This window comes from Heterocephalus glaber, unplaced genomic scaffold, assembly GCF_053883595.1.
Source record: "Heterocephalus glaber isolate CG9 unplaced genomic scaffold, H.glaber_assembly_v1.0 deba00001509, whole genome shotgun sequence".
NCBI lineage: Eukaryota > Metazoa > Chordata > Mammalia > Rodentia > Bathyergidae > Heterocephalus > Heterocephalus glaber.
Genome location: NW_028258325.1, coordinates 45,771,712 through 45,792,994, shown reverse-complemented (window position 1 = coordinate 45,792,994; position 21,283 = coordinate 45,771,712). Strand labels below are relative to the sequence as shown.

The following is a 21,283-nucleotide window of genomic DNA, read 5'->3' as shown; positions in this document are numbered from 1 at the left end:
TACCAAAAAAAAAAGAAAAGAAAAGAAACTTGTAAGTTTACATGAAGTTAGAGAGACCCTAGAAAAAGTGATAAGGATGAAAATCAAATATTAGCTGCTGCTTATTTCTTTTCCCCTGTTAATCTATACTATTAAATTTATATTTATTGTATACCTGAAAAAAAAAAAAAGAGAAATGGAGAGAAGGAAAGAGAGAGAGATTCTTTTTATGACCTACTGGCAAAAGTCACAAAGCTTCACTTTTGCTGTACTCTAGTGGTCAAAGTGACAACCCCATGGCAATATTCAACTGAAGGGGCACAGTCACCTCCCAGGGGCAAGTGTCAGCCACTTGGTAAGAAGAGCATGTAGGTGGGTCACACTCTGACTGGGCAGCCATCTGTGGAAAATTCTGCCTGCCACAGTGTTCAGTCTCCCTGTTGCTCTTCAAGGCCCTATGTGGTCTGGATCCCCTCCCACTGGTCTGAATTCGTCCCCTACCTCTGTACCCTATTTGCTATACCCAACATTTTTTCTGTTCCATGAACCCACTGAACTAACTTCTTTAAAAATACCTCTGACCCCACATATGTATAAGTCTGTTTCTTTGTCATCCAGGTCTCACATGCTGCTCCTTTGGCTTCTTATGACCACTTCCATTATTCCCTCGTACCTCACCCCATCTCATCTTTTCATATTAGCCATCATAACCTGAAATTAAGTTATTCATATATTTATTCATTTTTCTGTCTTCCACCCGTAGTCACCGCTAGAAGGTAAGCTTTCTGAGCAGGAATTTTTGCGTTCAACCCTTGGTAACTAATCTACTTTCTCCATTTACCTATTCTGAATATTTTCGATACATTGAATCATACAATATATGGTCTTTCCTGATTGACTTCTTTTATTTAGCATGATATTTTTAAGGTTCATCTGTGATATGTATCAGAATTTCATTCCTTTTTATGGCCAAGTAATATTCTATTTTATGGACATACCACATTTTATTCATCCATTGATAAGTTGATAGACATTTGGATTATTTGCTTTCACCTTTTAGCTACTGTGAATTATGCTGTTTTGAACATTTGTGTGGATACATGCTTTTGTTTTTCTTGAGTATATATATCTAGGAGTATATATTTCTCTTGAGTATATATATCTATATTTTGTATAAGGTTTGAGATAAGAGTTCAATTTTCAACTTTTCTGTTATGGAGAACCAAACATCCCAGCACTAATTATTCCAAGGCTGTATCTTGCCCACTGATTTGCCATGCCACATCTGTAACAAAACAAGAGTACCTGTCCACGTCTGTTTTTTGGGCTCTCAGTTTTGTTCTACTGATTTACTTTCCTTTTTATACCAATACAATGTTGCTTAAATTCTAATTCTTGATAAAGAAACTCCTCTACTTTCCAAGAAGTGTCTTACCTATTTTGTTCTTCCATCTAACTTTAGAATCAGCTTGTTAAGCCCTACAGAAACAAGTCCAAATCACAGTTGTAGTTTTGTAGTTCTCTTTAAATTTCTACCTTATTATGAATTCTAATCTGTGCCCACTAAAAAATTTAGTATATGTGCTGCTGAAGCAAGCACTGTGTACTCTAAAGAGACTGGCCTGTAGTTCTCTTTTTCGGTTGGGTTCTTTGGTTGGTTTTGGAATCAGGGTAATGCTAGCACACAAAAATGACTTTGGGAGTGCTCCTTCCCTTCCAATTTCTTTAAAGAATTTGAGGATCATTGGCAATATATCTTTCCTAAAGTTCTTGGAGAATTCAGGGGTGAATTTATCAGGTCCTGGGCTTTTCTTTCTTTTTTAAACTTAAGTTTACTGGTACATTTTAGGTATAAAATAGTTACATTCATCACTGGGATCTTGTACCTGTACATGATGTATCTTGGTTCTCATTTTTCCCCCATTACCTGTGCACCCTTCACCCCCTCCACCCTTCCCTATTTACAAAGACTTTGTTTCCATTTTTTTTCTTTTCTCATATTTTTTCTTTTCCTTTCTTTCCTTTCCCCTTCCCCTCCAACTCCCCTACTCCTTTAGACCTTTTCTTCCTATTTCACAATAGCAATTATACATTTTGAACCTGATTTACACTTTTAGTTTTTCACATCTGGGCTTTTCTTAATTGAGAGGTTTTAAAAAAATTACTGCTTCCATTTCATTGCCTGTTATTGGATTATTCAGGGTTTTTATATATTCTTGGTTCAGTTTCGGCAACACATATATATCTAGAAATCTATTTCTTCTGGATTCTCCAATTAATTGGATACAAGTTTTCAAAGTAGTTACTAATAATGTTCTGGATTTCATCAGAGTCTAAGTCTGTATCATTTTTTTCAAATATTTATTTTTTATTAGTACATGTTTTTAGTTCAGGAATAACTTAGGGAATACACCTTCTGATTTCATTAAAGAGTTTGAGGAGTACTGGTGTTAGATCTTCCCTAAAGTTTTTGTAGAATTTAGTGTGAATCCTTTGAGACCTGGGCCTTTCTTAGTTGTTGGCTTTTTTTTTTTTTTTTTGATATTACTTCTTCAATTTCATTGCCTATTATTAACAACTATGCCACCCTGGCAAAAGCAACAAAATTAGCAACAATAGCATCAAAGACAATAGCTATTGACATACCACAAAAACCAATAATGTACCACATTTAACAATATGAGGTCTATAGTTACAAACAATAAGACATCCCAAATGTTGACAAACAGTAAATGTCTACTAAATACAACTATATTTCTACTAACAATTGAAAAAATTCAATAGTAATAGCACAGAGCTAACTAGCCAAAGATTAATGAAACAATGGTTATACTAGTAAAGGAGAAGGGTGGGGAACAGGAGAAAGATGTAAAATTTGAATAATTAAGCAATAGAAGATGAGGACAGAAAAGTAAGATATAGGATCTTATTAAAAGAAAATTAATAGAATTACATAAAAGTAACAGAAAAGAACAAACAGTAAAAGACAGAGAAAAAAGGAAAAAAATAAGAAAAAAGAAAACAAACAAACAAACAAACAAACCCCAAGCTGCCCAAAAACCAGTGTGTGTGTTAGGGAATTAGTTCTAAAAGAAAAAAAATTTCTTGCCCCTCGTATCACACAGGGCATGGCTAGTCAATGGTGACTGCTCTAAGGCTGTAGTCACTTCACCAACTACCACTTTCTGTGTCCCTCTGTATACCCAAAGTCACAGTTTTCTCCACCTAGCTTTTTAAAAATTCATTATGTTTATTGGTACACTTTAGGTATACACTATAATCACATTATAATCATATTGGAAATTTGTACCTGTACATGATATATCTTGGTTCTTGTTTTTTCCCATTCCCCTTCCCTCCCTTCCACTCCTATTTACAAAAGCTTTTTTTCCATTTTTTCTTTTTCTCATCCCCCACCTCCCCCCAAAAATCCCCCTTTTTACCTTTTCTTCCTATTTCACAATATCAATTATACATTTTGGTTCTCATTTATACTTTTAGTTTCTCACAACACAGAAACAATTCGGTATTTACACATGTGTGTTCTATTTATTTCACTTAAGAGTATGGTCTCAAGATCCATTCATTTAGCTAAAAATGTCTCTAGTTTATCATTTTTTATAGCTGAGTAGTATTCCATTTTATAAAAAAAGTTACATCTTATTTATCCAGTCACCAGTTGATGGGCATTTGGGCTGTTTCCAAGATTTAGCTATTACAAACTATGCCGCTATAAACACGGGTGTGCATATATCACTGTGGTATGATGTTTTAAATTCTTTTGGGAAAATATCCAGCAGGGGTAATAGCTGCGTCAAATGGGACCTCTAATCCTAGTTTTCTGAGGAATCTCCACAGATTTCTACCATGGTTGCACCAGTCTACAATCCTGCCAACAGTGGAGAAGGGTTCCTTCTCCCCCCACAGTCCCGCCAGCCTTTGTTACTGATTTTTAAAATTAATTTTATTGGTACATTTTAGTTATACAATGAGATTCATCACTGGGAATTTGCACCTTTACATACTCTATCTTGGTTCTTATTTTTTCCCCATTTCCCTGCCCTCCCTTCAACTCCTCTGCCCCTCCCTATTTACAAAGACTTTGTTTTTGGTTTTTTTCATTTTCTCATATTAATTCCATTCCTTCTTTCCTTTCCCCTATGCCTCCCACTTCCCCATCCCCTTTGCCCCTTTTCTTCCTATTTCACATTATCTATTATACCTTTTAGTCCTTATTTACACTTTGTTTCTCACACCAGAGAAACCATTCGGTATTTACACGTGTCCTATTTATTTCACTTAAGAGTATTGCTTCAGTGTGCACCCATTTAATTGAAATACCTAGGAATCAACCTAACAAAAGAAATCAAAGACTCTACTCTGAAAATATAGCACTCTGAGAAAAGAGATTGAAGATATCAGAAAATTGGTTGATTTCTTGATATCAGCCCTTCTTTCTGGAGTGAGGTAGAATCTCAGCACTGTTTTCATTTGCATCTATTGAATGACCAGTGATGTTGAACAGCTTTTCGTAACAATACAAAAAAATTAGCAAATCAGAGTTGCTTCTTCGAAAGAATAAACAAAATCGATAAACTCTTAGTCAACCTTATCAAACAAAGGCCCAAATCCATGCAACTAGAAATGAAAAGGGTGAAATTATAATAGATCCAGCAAAAATCCAGAGGATCATCAATACTTACTTTGAGAACCTGTACTCCAATAAGATGGAAAACACAGAATAGATTTCTAAATACATGAATTATCAAAATTGAATGAAGATACAAAAATTCTAAACAACCCACCATCAATCAATGAAATAGAAAATGTAATTAAAAACTTACCAACAAAGAAAAGCAAAGGTCCTGATTGCTTCATTGCTGAATTCTACAAATTTAGAGAAGAGCTAATGCCGCTACTCTTCAAACTCTTTAATGAGATTGAAAGGGAAGCAATACTCCTAAATTCATTCCTGGAAACAGGCATCACCTTGACCTCCAAAGCAAAGACCCAATCAAAAATAGAGAATCTCCCTAAGGAACATAGATGCAAAAATCCTCAGTAAGATACTGGCAAACAGAATGCAGATTATCAAGAAGATCATACACCCTGACCAAGTGTGATTCATCCCAGGGATGCAGAGATGGTTCAACATATGCAAATCAATAAATGTAATACACTGTATCAATAGAGTCGAGGACAAAAACCATATGATCATCTCATTAGATGCAGAAAAAGGATCCACCTAGCTTTATAGCCTGTGGGTTTGTGAGGTGGCCCCCCTGCTCCAGCAGCCCCTCTGTCCATCACCTCAGGCTGTGGCAATTGGCCAATCTGAGTCATGTCCTTGTTCCCACTAGCAGATGGGGAAAACAATCAGACTACTGATCTCTGTACTTGATGCAGGCAGGATGGCAAGGGTTCAAGTAGATCAGTAGACTTAATCTCAATACTTTCAGACCCAGTACCCTCTGAAAGCTACACACTGGGTCTGGATTCTCACCACAGGGGGCAGGCCCGTGTTATTCCTGGCCTGAGCTTTAATTTCTCAAGGGGTCTGTGTCTAGCCTGCACCCTCTCCAGTAATGTCACTTGTGGCCATCTCTCAGTCACTGTGGTAGGATAATACTAGAAACCCTGAAGTAAAGTTGTTCTGTGGCCCAGTCTTAAAATAACCTCTCCCTCAAATGGTTCCTGATTAAACTCTCTCATATACACTGGATTTCTTCTCTAACTCTAGCCTGCTGTGCAGAAGGAACCACTTTCAGAATAAAACCCATTTTTGCAGTTTAAAATAGCCATGGACTTTTCTTGGGGCTAGTGTTGCTGAGCTGGTCTGATGTTTTTTCCCTACAGCTTTTGATCCTCTGGACTTACCTTGTGTCTGTAGAAACAGGCCCCCTTCCTTGGGAACTGGGGTGAGCTTTACAGACTGCTTCATTCTTTTCTCTGCATTGTGCTCCATTCCTCCAGCTTCTCTGTAGTTCAATGACACTGAACATTTATGTATTTATTAGCCATCTATTAGTACCTTTCTTATTAGACTTGCATTTAATTTTTATGTAGTGATTCTGCAAGAAATTGTTTTTATAGAGATGATAGCAGATAAAATGTTATCAATATCTATTTAAAAATTTTATTTGATTTATTACTAGAGTCACATAATCCTCAAAAATCTAAGTTTACAAGTGATTATCTCATGAGCTCCTTTATCCATTTACACATTTGTTAGTGGGAAAAAATTTTGTGTAATATCTTAGTAGTTCCATGATTTGTAAGGAATAGAGATACAGTGAATGCTGAAAAATTCCCAAGGTATTACATATGTAGGACCAACACTCTCAAATGCAAGAAGCTAGCCAACAAAGGACAATTTCTTGTTCAGTCACTGAAAAATGCTAATGCATTTTATGATGAGATAAATGCTTTAAGTTAGTATACAACCTATTGAGCAAATAAAATGACCACACAGGTTGGTATTTTTGCACTTAAATATTTGTAGTATAGTACTACTTATTTATCCGACATTTAATAATACAAAAATGTGAAAGTCTGGGTTCTCAAAGCAGCTCTTATTTTTCATAGTGTCTGGTGTACCAAGAGTGCTTTATTTATTTATCTTTTTTTCCTTTCAAAAGCTTTAGTGGGACTGTGCAATGCTGGAGCAATAATCCAGAATATCCTGAATCGTGAATTCCATTGTAATACCAGATCCAGGGTAACATCGAGCTATCAAGCCTTCAAAGTGCTTGTACTGGCGTATAAATTCATCTTGCATGGAGTGCCACACCACCTAGTTTTAAAAAGAAAATAAAAGCCATTAAGCTACACATGGAAATAACTCAGAATCAAGACTGTAGAAATAATGCCAAGAATACAGTCTAAGAATAAGGACTAAAATGTATAATAGGTAATGTGAAATAGGAAGAAAAGGGGCAAAGGGGAAGGAAGTGGGAGGGGTAGGGGAAAGGACAGAAGGGAATGAGATTAATATGAGAAAATGGAAAAATAGGAACAAAATCTTTGTAAATAGGGAGGAATGGAGAGGTTGAAGGGAGGGCTGCGCAAGGGTGAAAAATAAGAACCAAGAGAGACTATGTAAAGGTGCACATTTCTAATGATGAATGTCATTATATTGTATACCTAAAATGTACCAATGATTAGAATGAATAATCGATAATGCAAAATAGGAAGAAAAGGTCCAAAGGGGTAGGGGTAGTGGGAGGGGCAGGGGAAAGGAAAGAAGGGAAAGGAAAAATGATGAGAAATGGAAAAAATGGAAATAAAGTCTTTGTAAATAGGGAAGGGTTGAGGGGGTGAAGGGAGGGCTAGGAATGGGGAAAAAATAAGAACCAAGATGCATTATGTAAAGGTACAATTCCCAATGAGAAATGTAATTGTGTTGTATACCTAAAATGTACCAATAAAAGAATTTAACAACAACAACAAAAAGAATTTTGTATAGTACTGTAGAAGTATATCACATCACTGCTCTGTGACTAAAGTTCCTTGTGTGAAGTATGGTATTAATAGTATCTTCCTCCTAAGTTGTTTGTGAGGGTTGAATGAGTGCATATAGTCAAAGAGCTCAGAACAGTCTTTGACACACCCATTATGTTTTAGCTATTATTATATATACTCCAATATCCAACACAGATATGGCTATGCACAATTATGTATGGAAACAGGATTAACAATTAAATGAAAGGCAATAGTTACTGTTTAAATTCCATTTCAAATAAAGTTTATATTTTTCTTTATCTAAAATTAATGATAAAAAACACTACTTGACTGCTTCTCAACTGCAAGATCCGGAGTTCTATCCCTGGTACCAAAAAAACAAAAACAAAAACAAAAAAAACACTACTTGATATTGTGGAGGACTCCAAGATGATCCAGACCAGCTATCTGCAATCAAGTATGTAATTTATAATCTAGTAGTAGAGACTAATGTGTAGATAACTATCAGGACAGAATTACACACAGACATTTACTGAAGCCTACTCTTAGTTTATACTACTTCCATCTAGAATGCCACTCCTCCCCATTTTACTTGTTAAAATATTATCTGACTTTCAGAAGTTGACACAAATGTTAATATCTTGCACGAGTCTCTCTATAATGTTGAAATAAGAATTGTTTTCATTCATCTTTGGGCTTTTCAGCACAGTCTATAAAAGAATGGCTTAATCCAGGGTTTAAATCTGGCTTCACTACCCATATCTAAGAGATTTTTATTGTATTACTCCATTTTTCTTAGCTCTGTTTTTTTCTTTTATGTATAAAATGGCAATAACAATAATAGTAGTGCCCATAGAAGAGAGGCATCATTTTCACTTTTCAAATAAGGAAAATGAGGCTTAAAAAGGTTAACTTGCCAAGAGTCACGCGGCTTAATCTATGAACTTGTTTTTAACTCTAATCCCCACTCAGAACCTCTCCATTCTACTAAAATATATTCCATTTACCTATTCTTCTAAAATCTAATACTGTATAAACAAAAAACGAATCCAACCAAAAGAAAAACAACTTACATAATGCCTTACCACAATAAAACCAAAATATGGTCTATGTGGAATGTCCCTCTTATTCTACAATTGGAAAATCTGTAGTATTTCTAGAGGACTGTTTTGAAGAAAAGTAATGTATTTTCAAGCCAGAATGGTCCAAAGAGTGAAGCATACCTGGAGTAAGTTCTCCTCTTCACATAAATGTTTATCAACCTTTTTATAGAGGTTATCTAGACCTTTTTTCACTTCCTTTCCGGGATACTCTTTAATAACTTTTCGAAGTTCTTGTTTGTTAAATGCAAGTTGGTAGCTTACTTCCTCCTCTCTTATACCCTGTGCTACACGAGCTTCAACGCCTTCAAAGAAATGCTTCAAGGAAATGAAAAGAAATAATGGGTAAGAATGACTTTTATTATCACTTGAAATTAAAAAAACCCCCAAATTATAAAGTAGTATATGTTCACTGTATAAAAACCAGACAACATGAGAGAGGGTAAAGAATGTAACAATCACCTATTATACAACTCAGAGAAAAATCACTTAATATTTTAGATTCCCTTCTAATTTTCTGATGTGAGTACACAAATTAAATCTTAACTTCTATATTGCAGTTTCCATTTATTATTTTGATGCTGGGAATTAAACCCAGTGCTTCACATATACTACTACTGGGGAGCACACCTTTTTGTTTTCTTAAGTATGTATTTTAATGGATATATAATATTACATCCACTGACTAAATGACAACTTAGGTATTTATCCATTCCTCTATATTGAGTAACTATTATTTTCCTTTCTTGAGAGTTGCCAAAATCTGGTCATATTTTTTAAAATCTTATAAATACAACTGTCATAAATATTTTAAAAATATGTGCATATAATCCCTTTCCAGCATAAATTTCTATAACTGTATGTACTTGAGTACAACTATTCTGAAGATCTCCATATGTATAGATTGCTTTTCAATAATTTCTTTTGTCAACAGTGTATGAGACTGCTTTCTTGCATTATCATTACTTTTTTTAAAACAACTGCTGCCAGAGCGAAAAATAACTCTGTGATTTTATTTCATAAATAGGTCAATAGCCTATTATTGTTATTTTTTTGCACCGGGGTTCGAACTCCAGACCTTGTGCTTTCAAGGCAGGCAGTGGCACCACTGAGCTAAATCCCCGGCCCAACAGCCTACTACTTTTTAAGAAAAATTCACTTCTTTATTTTTCATTAAATTATCTTTTGCCAATTTTATTTCTGGTGCTTTAAATTTTTGCTTCTATAGCAGCTTTTAAGTACTTGTTACTGAGGTACAGTCAATAAATTAATTTTGGTATCTTTTGACTCTTACCACTATAGGGAATGATAATCTTGATTCTCCCATGGTTCCTATTTATGTTTCAGAGCTTATGCCACTCACCAGAGGTTCAATAATAATGTTAAGTAATGAAAGATTTAGTAATGTTTCTACTTCAGATCTGATTTAAAGATCTGTTACAGTGACATTTCATCTGATTAAAGGAGTATCTGTCTATTCTTAAGTTTGAAGAAATTTACAAGGAATTGGTTCTTCATTTGACTAAATGTCTCTTAGATTTCTTTGAATTATTGACAGATACAGTGGACCCTCAACTTACGATGTGAGGGCTGGTTGTAACTGAAGTTGGTTAACTGAAAGCTCAGGCTCCTCTACACAGCCTGCAAAGTCTCTCTCCTGTATACAGGCAGATCTCAGTGACCTTAGAGAGACACTGGCCCAGGATTTTTCAGTTAACCCCACACAGGAAAGGATGTTGTAATGTTTCTTCCAGAACTCTTTAAGGGTTAAATCTGAATCTGTGACCAACTGGAAGCACAAGCGGAGGGCATTCAGGTTGTAACTCAAGACTTTGTCAGCCAAAACTAAAATTCTGGTCGTAACCCAAGTTGTTTGTATGTTACGTTGGTTGTAACTCGAGGGTCCACTGTACATGTTTTTTGATTCTAATTTCAAATTAAAAGCTTATTCAGGATGACTGTTTACATTGTGGACAAAGTCAGAAGGACCTATTTAAGGTTCTGCTATATAGTTCTCTAAAACCATGATTTTTTAACTTTGTTAAATTTGCTCTGGGAAAGGTTGTAAGTCAGGAAAAAAAGAAATGAAAAGGCAAATGAAAAGTACAAAACAAAGTTTGACTTTCCTTTTACCTTGACAAAGTTTTTGAAATAGTCACCTGAAGTAGGCATAAAGGTCAGTCACTTAGGAGATGGAAAAGCCCAGTCTATGTTCACCCTACCATTTTGCTAAAGCTAGTATGACAGCAAGTTTATTTACTTTCAGTTTCTTCATCTGTAAAAGGGGTCACTATTACCTTAGTTCAATCATTTTTTAACAAGCATGAAAAAGAATAATGTACAAAGACCATCCAGCAGTGTTTGGCACACTGGGAGTTCCAAAAACGGAGTCCCTCCTTCCACATCCCGTGTCAATGAACCAGGAAATTTATGGTAGCTATATGTTATTCATGTGTAAACAGATGTATACAGGTTCAAAACCAGGAAAAATACATTACGTTTAGCTTTTCAAGAGGTTGTCCTAAAGAGTAAATGACGTAAGACTGAAGGTGATCAGTATACTTTTGTTTGGCTTCTTTTTTTTCAGCTTCTAGACATGAGATTTTCAAACGAGAAAGAGTTGCAAAAATATGGTGAAAGTTTTCCATCATAACCACATCTCTCGGGGTCTTCTGGCTTTCATTTGCTACTTTCTCCACTATAATTAAAGGAGAATAAAAATATTTCTGATATGAATATGACCATATTTAGTTATAACCGTAGTTATGTGATTATTTTTTCATTTGTAAGTTTATGAATTAAGCACATTTCTACACTAAAAAATATATAGCACATTGGAGGGTCTTTATATTCAAAAGAATTAAGCACATTTCTATACTAAACAATATATAGCATACTGGAGGGTCTTTATATCCACCAGAACATAGTAAGTCATCCTAAAACAGCTGCATATACATATGAGAATTCAATATATAAAAAGGTGACTTTAAAATTAGCAGGGAAATAATGAGTTATTTAAAGTATGTTAGGACAATCAGCTGATCTTTTTGAATAGACTAAAGTTAGTTCACTATTTTGTATCTTTCAGCTCAATTCTAAATTGATCAAGTACTTAAAAAGTAAAAAACAGATAAATATAATCATAAGTACCAAAGAAAATACAGCTAATTACAGTAATATTATGATAGTGTGTAATTTGATGAAAATAATGATATATACACAAACGCTTTTACCCAGTTATTCCATTTCTAGTAATTTACCTTAAGGAAATTTGAAAGTATACAAAGACATATAAACTGGAAACAAACTAATACATGTAATAGGTTCGATAAGTAAATATTGATACACAGAAGACTATGCAGTCATTAAAACTGCTTATGACTATCCATAGTAACTGACTAGGATAGATAATAGGAGTATAGAATTCAGCAGGTTCCAAAACAATGTGACAGATGACAAAAATTTTAAACTAAAGAACACATAAATTACATGCACATATATGAGAGAATGAGATACTGAAAAGTTTAGAAAAATGAAAGTTAAATATCTCTGCACAAAGAAATTACAAATAATCTTTATTTTTAAAATTTATTTTGATTTTTTTGGTGTGTTCAATAGACTTTATTTTATTGTATAATCATATAAAGCAAAGCTATTGTGAATTTTAAAAGAAAAATGAACCATTCAAACACCCAATCATGAAATTTGTTTTTTCTCTAGACTTGGTTGCACTGAAAATGATAATGAAATCGATGAATGATTCTACTTTCTGCCCATTTTTTAGCTTTTAAAATTCATGACTATGTATAATCAGATTATTTACTTAAATTAAATTGAATGTCCAAACTTTCTCACTTAATTGTGGGATCTGACACAGGAAGACAGAATTACAGTCTCATAGTACTACTCTGCCTTATGTAATATATGAAAACCATGGCCTAAAGATGTGAATTGATTTGTTCAAGTTGTATAGTTCTAACTGATTTGTCAAACTTGCCTGTCACCTTCAGAAGACCCTTATTAAAATGTTAATGTAGGATGTCATTTTTTGTTTAAAAAAATGATTTTCAATTTTGCATAGTGACAAGTCCCTATGAACCCTAAACTATAAATGGTTCTTAATCAATAGCATAGGTTTTATGTACTGTTAATTTTTCTAATTTAAGACATCTTTAATATCAGAAAACCTACAAGAGACTATATAGGATATGAAAAATAAGGAACATATCTGTCCCCAACTTTCCATCTACAATAAACAATGAAAACAATAGCCATAACAATTCTTTAGAACATAACAAAAACTTACCATTAACAAACACTCCTCTGATAAGTTTGGTATATGCTTTATCCAGATCTCCACGACGCTCAGCATTTTTAAAGATTGATTCTGCAAGTCCAGCAAATTCTTCAAATTCAGCAACAAATGGAAGAATTCCTACTTTACTCTTCTTTGAGATCTTTACTTCTTCCATTTGCCTTATTTGGTTACTCTAAAGTTAGGCAGAAAGGAGGGGAGAGAAACAGCCAAACAACTTAGAAACTATTACTATAATCACATGCATATATCATAGAGGTGGGACACTAGTACCTAGAACATCTGGATAATGTTTTTGGGATTTCTATTGTTGTTATTCTGAGACAGGGCCTCATTATTCAGTTCAGGCTGGCCTTGAACTCAGTATAGAGCTCAGGATGGCCTTGAACTCATGGCAATCCTCCTGCCTCAGCCTCCTGAGCGTTGGGGTTATAGGCATGTGCCACCATGGTTGGCCTGGATGATGTTTTACACTTTGACCTACTGAAGATGAATCACAACAAAGACAACTAAGAAAGATGAATCAACTATCTTTCTAAAACATTTCTAATATTTTATTTTAAAAATCAAGGAAAAATTATGTAAAGTAAGATACTATTAAGGATTATGAACTTCAAGTTTTTCTTCAAAGTAAAAACAATCAATACATATTTCTATCATTTTTGAAAGATGAGGATAAGGGACTGCTCATTTTGAGTCAAATAAGAGCAGATAACAGAGGACATATAGGCTCTCTCCAAATTACTTCTGGTTGATGGCCATAAGGCCAAGTTTGAGATTCATAGCCATTCCCAGGGCAGGACAGGCTTTTCTATAATAGATTTTCATTAGTTTTCCATATATTAGTTGCTGATGTAAAACTGGTCCAACAAACCAATGCTTGTGCAGGATTGTGAAAGTACAAAATGGAAGTTTCACTAGATGAATGCAGATATCTGGGCTCAAAAGATCTATGGATTTAATTATGGTTCTATGTAATTTTCAAGGGATCTAGACCTACTCACAGTAAGAATTAAACTGCCAAATCATTTGAACTTCTTCCTAAAATTTCATTGTATTGAGATTTTGGGAATATAACTTGAAAACCATATGAAATATGGATTAGAAAAATCATTAGTTTTAGGATGTAGGTATTAGTACAACACTTCATGAGTACTGTTAACTATTTCATATTCTCTTTTCTAATGTTCCATTTCATCAGTATTGATAGCTATGAGGTATAAAAATAGATGCAGTAGAAAGTTTGGTTTGAAGGTTTGGCTGGGTTTGACCAGAAGCTCCATCACTATTTTACTGCTGATGAAAGTATCTTTGTATCTTGAGGTACTTTCCTAACAGGGAAGGGATGGGGTTGTGAGGATAGACTTAGACAGGGTGTGCAAAATGCTTAGACCTGTGCCTGGTACACAGTAAGCACTCATCTATGAATGCTGGCCTATTTTTATTAAGCTGCAGGCAGCTATTTTTCAGAATTAGATTAATGTTTGAAGATACTTGATCATTAACAGAACATTTGGGGGTGGGGTGGAGATTGAGTCCAGTGATTTGGGCATGCTAAGTATGAGCTCTACCACTGAGCCACACTCTCAGACCCAGGAAATGTTTAAGTGACAGTTGTCCTCTCTGGATTTGTGACAAGTAATACTGCATTAAGAAAAGAGCCATCAATGAACAAATTCTGACAAAAATCCTGATTTCTCTCATGCTGTATGTATGCATTACTGCAGTTCGTTCTAATGTCATCATTAGAAGCACATGGAGGCTATTCAGTGCATGAGACTACAACTTTGACAACAGTCATGTATCATTATTTTTCCATGGCAACTTAACTAAATCATATAATTCTTAAACGTAACAGTGCAAATCTGTATCACTATAGTGTGAAGAAGCTTGAAAAGAAAATGAAACACAGTTAAAAAAGTACTGGACCACAAAGTCCAGCATGGTAGTATCTGATGTATAAGTAAGGCTATTTTCTTAGTGTTTTTTGAAGAATACCAGATACTTAGCTGAACTCAGGTGCTATCTTGTCCCATTTTCTGCAGCCACTTGACACTCATGCATTTTGCTCAATATACAAAGACCAATACCTTTTTAACTTCTTTATGCCCTAGGTTCTGCTCTTGTCCCAAAGACCAAACGATATAACCCTGCTGAGAACACAAAGTCTGACAGATAGCACCAGAAGACCTGAGTTAAAATAAGAGACAGTGTAATGAAAGGTGGCAAAAAGAACTATCTTTCTCTTTAGTGGTAATAGGTAGGCCTTTAGATATACATGCAATTTAGGAGAAAATGTGAATTTATACCTCTGTCTAAGTTCTGTCATTTCTCCATTGCCCTGTCTTGAAAGTAATATGACCACTTCTAATAAGCCTTTATTAACTATGCAAGCTATCAGTTAGAAAACTCTCATTCTATACCAGGAAATGTGCTAAACATTTCACTTGAACCAATGTCTTTATCTCTCTGATGCTACACCCTGTGTTCTACTGGGTTAAAAGGTACTATTTGAACTTACATCATGTTCTGGAAACACATAGTGTGCTTTTGATTTAATGTTACAACTGTGGCACATGGGATTCATTATCTTGGCCTTTGGTAGCTCTTCCTTTTCCTTTCAGCTATCATTCTGCAGTCAGACCTTCCTTGTTTTAGCACTACTTTTGTGAAAAGGGGGAGGGAAATGAGGGGTAGGAAAAACCTGAAATGGTCAAATTTCACTGCATTTCAAATATCAGCTGAAATCATTTGGTAGGGAAGGAGGTTTAATAAGCTTAATGAGGTGACATTTGAGTTTCTAGAGTAGATACAGATTGTTTTTATACTTTTAAAAGCTAAATATTATTTTTTACAGGTATAAAAAATGACAAGGATTTTAAGTGCCTTAGTATTTTTATCTCCCATTATTATATGGATAGTCAAGAGGTCGATATAACTTAGCAGTTCCACAGTAGGAATACTCAAATACATGTCCATTTAAATAGTAAGTACATCAGGGAGCTGAAACTGGATCAGCTCAATTCACACCTACAAGTTGATTAAAATCTGACAGACAAGGGGCTGGAGATTTAGCTTAGTGGTGCTGCCACCTGCCTCGCAAGCACAAGGTCCCGAGTTCGATTTATGGTAGCAAAAAAAAAAAAAATCAAACAAAAAATTTAATGATTCTTTTCAAGAAAAAGGGAAATGATTTCTTGAAATTATATGAAAAATTTATTCTTTTTTTTTTTTTTGGTACTGGAGATCGAACTCGGGACCTTGTGCTTGCGAGGCAGGTGCTGGAACCACTGAGCTAAATCCCCAGCCTGAAAAATTTATTCTTAAAGTGATATGATAGTTGAAATTAAGCTATTACTAAAATTAAGAAATGAAACTATCAATTAATCAAATTAGTTTTCTCATTAGAATATATGAACAGAATTATGACAAGAAATCCAAGTGTTAGCTTGACTTGTTTCATTCAATCACTGGTCACTGATCAGTAAACTGTGATGTCAGTTACCCAGGGGTATCTTAAGCTAAGTGCTGCCTCTGTGCCGCCCACTCCAGAACTCGCCAAGAGTCACAGCACAGAAGCCAACCTGGCTGTTACAGTACCATCCAACTGCTTCTACAGGTTGATGTCAACAATTTGTTTTCAAAGTTTCAAGGGAATGAACACTAGACCCCCAAAAGAGAGCTGGAAATCCCTTGATTTAAATACATTTACCTATTTTTTTTTAAACAATGATTAGAATCCTTAAATAAAACTTACAATGCATTTGTCAAAGTTCCTTTTGACAGTCACCAAAACATTTCCCAATGTAGTACTAAGAAAAGAAGCAGGGTCCACATTCTGTGCAGTCCATACATGATGACTCATTTTGACTAGCATGTAAAGGGAATTAAAACTATCAATTTTGTCTCCTAATGCAATTAAGTTGTTCAGTTCTGGCTCAATGCAGCGGAATATTTTAATCATCATTTGGCGAATCATATCTCTCCTGTTCAGAAAACACACAGAAAATATAAAGTTATTACGAGCATCTAGTGAATCTGCCTTTATTTTTAACCTACTACAGAATACACAAATGACTAAATTTTGATGTTTCAATTTAAAACATCCAAATATGGTGAATTATTCTATAGCAGCTTTCCAAGATAAAAATATTTTACTGAAGGTAAGATTTATCACTTAAATTAGCTTTATGTCATTTGTAAAGCTTGGTCCTGATATGTGCTTTGTGATTTCTAAGAAATATACAATTCAAAGGCTACTCCAATCAGCACACATCAGAACTGCTTGAATCTTCTGTGACTATTGGAGAGAAGAGTAGACATTCAACCGGACTATACAAACAGGACCAATTTTAATCCAACAAAATGTTCCTATTGAGACAGTGGGCATTCATGTTTCTGCTGGGTGTTTTTAGGTTACTGAGAATCATCTGGGCCCCTCAGTGAGCAGTACTTCTTCATTTTTTCATTTAACTTTTTCAAAATAAATAATAGTGACAAATACATACTCCGATGAAACAGGTAGTGGTGTGCCAGAATTATGTTGCCGTGATAATGTTCCTCCATCCAAGTCCTCTGCTTCAGTCTGCAAAAATTATTCAGGCACTTTACATAATAAAAGACCAACAATTTGACTAGTTTATATAGCAAAGCCTGCTCAGTCCTAAAACACCTAGGAGAGAATACATTATAAAAAGTAATTTTTCGTGGTAGTATTACCAATAAAACCATATAATTTATATACTGCTTAAGAATGTTCATGAAATACTTTGTTCTCAGATCTTAGCTAGAATTATTGTGGGTGAGAAGTTGTATTTGTGTGACAGGCAAGGAGGAGGAGGAAGGGTACAGGAGGCTGGATGGGTACTGGGAATGGGAAAGAAGCGCAACAAAAAAAGAGAAAATGTCCAAAACCAACTTTCTAAAAAGAACATAAAATTTTAAGGAAATCTCATCAAACATTCTAATAAAATTTCAGCATTTAAAAGAATGTGATAAAAAATTCTTACAGAAGCCAAGTTAGCAAACTTATTATCACTATCACCATCAGCAACAATGAAATCCTAACCATTTCTAGTAAGAATGAATTTTAATTTATGACTGCTTTTTTTTTTTACAATGAGAATCTGCTCTAAAGTATTTATTTCTCTAAGGTGAGGGCACCATACCCCTAATTTTTTTTTTAATGACTGCTTTTTATATATTGGCTGTTAACTTAAAAATCACTCTAGTGCTCCCCTTGCACGCATGAGGCCTGGGTTTCATCCCTAGGACCACAAAAAACAAAAACAAAAAAATCCCCACAACAACAAAATTGTATTTTTAGTCAACTGTATTGCGGTTTTAAGTTTTTCAAAATATTCTACAAAAATCTCTCACTTTATTCTCCTACATTTCTGAAACCCGAAAGACAATGGTGAATAAGGATCATTACAGTCATTTTAGGAGAGGAAAACTGGGGATTAAATAATTGGCTTAAGGTCTCTAGCTAGTTAGTAACAAAATCGTAAAATACATCCAGACTCAGATCTGAGGCTCACTTTTCTTTTTCCTACCACAGTATGCTAACTCAAACATGATCTATTTTTTTTCTCTTGGTAACTACTAAAATGTTAAAACTGCTTTCTGAATAAGGTTATGAAGTTAACTCAGACACTTGTCCCTTTTGCTAATTTGGAGAATATTGAGGCTTAAGACATTCTGGAATATCAGATGCCCAGATTCCAAATATCACTGTTTTAATTAATTTGTAGTACGATAAAATGTTTTGAAGATCCTTACATTGCAAATCTTTTCCTTTTCTGTTAGGATACAGAAATTGTGACCACATGTTAATTACGTTAATTATGTTACAGGCCATAAATACTAGTCAAGATAAATTGGAGCCATACCATAGTTCCAGAGATACTCTGATGTTGCTGCAGTTTGAAAAATTTACTTATGAAGTCCTGTTCTGCCAGACATAGGGGCTCCAGTTCACTTAGCACCTGCTCAAAGATCTAAGGAAAACCAAAGTGATTCTATAATGAAAGAACTGTACCAGATGCTTGAAATAACATTCTATCTTTAATTCACTCTTCTGCATGGACCCCGGAGCTATACTCTCAATAATCTCAACAGAATCCCAAAGACAAACTCTTCCAAGACTGGCAGGGAAATACAGTATTATCAAGGTTCTATTGGGCCATAGAACGGACCTAAAATAAAATTTACAGTTACTCACTTCAAATCTGGAAAGAGGAACACAAAGATAAACTTTTAAAACTTGATGTAGTGCAGAAACTGGTTAAGCTGTTATGACCTCTTTGTACTTGCTCAAATAACTTAGTTTTGAGATGCAAACATTTTATGATTTATAAAAAATAAACATTAACAAAGCTTTTATGTCATTTAATTGAAAATTCACATTTTAGTTGTTATTTGGTTAGTATATATTTTTCAGATTCAATTCAGAATGGGAAAGAAAGACATGGTTAATGTCTTAAAGACAGCCCAAAGAGCCTAAATCTTTAAACACAGGTAAGCAATCACAAGCTGCTAATAGAAAACTAATGTTAATATTTAAGAAGTAGGGCCGGGGATTTAGCCCAGTGGTTCTGTCGCCTGCCTTGCAAGCGTAAGGGCCCGAGTTCGAACCCCTGTACCAAAAAAAAAAAAAATTTAAGAAGTACTTGTTATTTTATTTCACCTTGTCAAATTTGGTTCTGTCGGCAACATCAAGATCAGAGGCAGACATGTTCCCCATATCCAACAGAGAAGATGACTGGGATCGGCGATTCCCTGAGCTCTGAACACTGAGTTTATTTAGACTAGAAGTAGATCCAGTTAATTTTCCTGAACTTCCATGAAGACCTAAGAAAAAATAAAACTTTGAAAGTTGTGATCTTCATGAATAAAAACTCCAGAGTATAAATGAGAGTTGCCTTCTACAAGACAACTTCTACTGTGTTGGTTTTCCAAGACTCCTATTAGTTAGTGTACAAGTCTACCACATGGGATAGGTTGTACAGTGTCCTTATTTTCTATTAACATTTGTGTCCTATTCTAGAGCATAGTGTAAAGAGAAGTAAAACTATACAGATCCATACAAAGGACTTGAAAGGTCCTTAAAGATCATATAATCTATGCCCTGCCTAGTCCTATCATAAAAATAAAGCTGTCTGGTGGTATCTCTAGACTAAAGTTGATGAAAGTTTCTTTACCATCCAAAAGACAGGAATATGAACAAAGGTCACTGAGTGCCATGTTAGCATACAAGCTAGCATGACTTTGCTATGTTTCTGCAGAAAACTGCCATATTCCAGTATTAATCACCCCCCACATTAAATCAGTGTATTAGGTTGAATGATTTGAAACTGCCAATATTTGATCACTTTGCCTTACAAAAATCCTCGATTACATATGATTTAACTTAATATACTCTTGATCCTAGAAACTGCTTTTCCAGTTAGTGAACTGTTTAACAATTCTTTAAAAACTAGAAAATGCAAAGAAAAAAAAAATCTGAGGACTTCTTACATTTAAAACAGAACTGAAATGTAATGTGTATATCACTAACCATACAATATAAGGTATCTGAGTTTAGGTATTCATCATAGCCCTGAGGTAAAATGAGAATATTTAAAGAATTTAAGTTTTTAGAAGAAAATATGATGCTTTGATTCAGAATTCAATACAAATAATAAAATATTTCAAAAGCATTCTTGAATAGTTCTCAATTAACTTGTACTAATCGCTAATGGTCAGAAGGGCAAAATGAAGACATAATAAGGACAATTAAAGATAAACTTTGGCTTTATTATGCAAAATCTGACCACATCTGTAAGAATTTTGATAGTTTTTAAATGCAGCCTGAAAACAGAAGTATGATGGTTAAGTCTTTGCATAATTTTTGACACAAAATTTTACTACTGACCATATAATTTTAACTATGTTATGTATTTCTTTGATACAGCCAAACTACTACCAAAATACTAGTTTTCTTTATTCAATACCTGGCAATTCTGAGCAATCAATATTTCTGGCATTAACGTTTTCAAGACAAATAACTAATTTCTAGACATTAAACAAACATGCATTAAGAATACCTGCTAATACACTAAGCATACTCACTCTCTGTTTCCTGTTTGACAGCACTTTCTTTTCGAGGCAGTGTAGCTGTGATGGATTAGGTTGCAAGCATCAAAGACAAAGACAAGTTAATAAACTGCAATTTGCACAAACCATGCACAAGAGGAAGTTAAAGCTAGTTTAAAAGACACATGCAAAGAACCATGAGCATCAAGTAACAAGAAATGCAAACACATGTTTAGTTGGTCAGCTACTATTTGAGAAAGTATAAGAGAAAAAATTTACTAGTCTTTTAATGTACTGTTTTTATTCAAATATTCAGGAAAAAATATATTTGCCAACCCCTTCCCATATACTT

At 34.5% G+C, this 21,283-nt stretch overlaps 2 protein-coding genes across 19 annotated transcripts in view; both read right to left on the bottom strand.

Moving 5' to 3' along the window:
- Nucleotides 1–5,001, bottom strand: part of Cep135 (centrosomal protein 135) — a 113,861-nt gene extending 108,860 nt beyond the window's left edge. Inside the window, exon 1 of the mRNA XM_087187679.1 lies at nucleotides 4,824–5,001. The gene's annotated coding sequence lies outside the window, so the exon portion shown is untranslated. The remainder of the gene's footprint in view (nucleotides 1–4,823) is intronic.
- Nucleotides 5,002–6,101: 1,100 nt separating this feature from the next.
- Nucleotides 6,102–21,283, bottom strand: part of Exoc1 (exocyst complex component 1) — a 55,205-nt gene continuing 40,023 nt past the window's right edge. For 9 of the 18 annotated variants that reach the window (XM_013073983.3, XM_013073986.3, XM_013073984.3 and 6 more), the window contains 9 exons: nucleotides 20,968–21,012; nucleotides 19,544–19,707; nucleotides 18,747–18,854; nucleotides 17,364–17,440; nucleotides 16,613–16,841; nucleotides 12,847–13,030; nucleotides 11,039–11,238; nucleotides 8,664–8,858; nucleotides 6,102–6,772 (listed from right to left, as the gene is read on the bottom strand). In XM_013073983.3, coding sequence (XP_012929437.1) covers nucleotides 6,620–6,772; nucleotides 8,664–8,858; nucleotides 11,039–11,238; nucleotides 12,847–13,030; nucleotides 16,613–16,841; nucleotides 17,364–17,440; nucleotides 18,747–18,854; nucleotides 19,544–19,707; nucleotides 20,968–21,012 — 1,355 coding nt within the window. In that variant the 3' untranslated portion in view covers nucleotides 6,102–6,619. The remainder of the gene's footprint in view (nucleotides 6,773–8,663; nucleotides 8,859–11,038; nucleotides 11,239–12,846; nucleotides 13,031–16,612; nucleotides 16,842–17,363; nucleotides 17,441–18,746; nucleotides 18,855–19,543; nucleotides 19,708–20,967; nucleotides 21,013–21,283) is intronic. The other 9 variants (XM_013073985.3, XM_087187694.1, XM_087187689.1 and 6 more) reach the window with 3 other exon arrangements.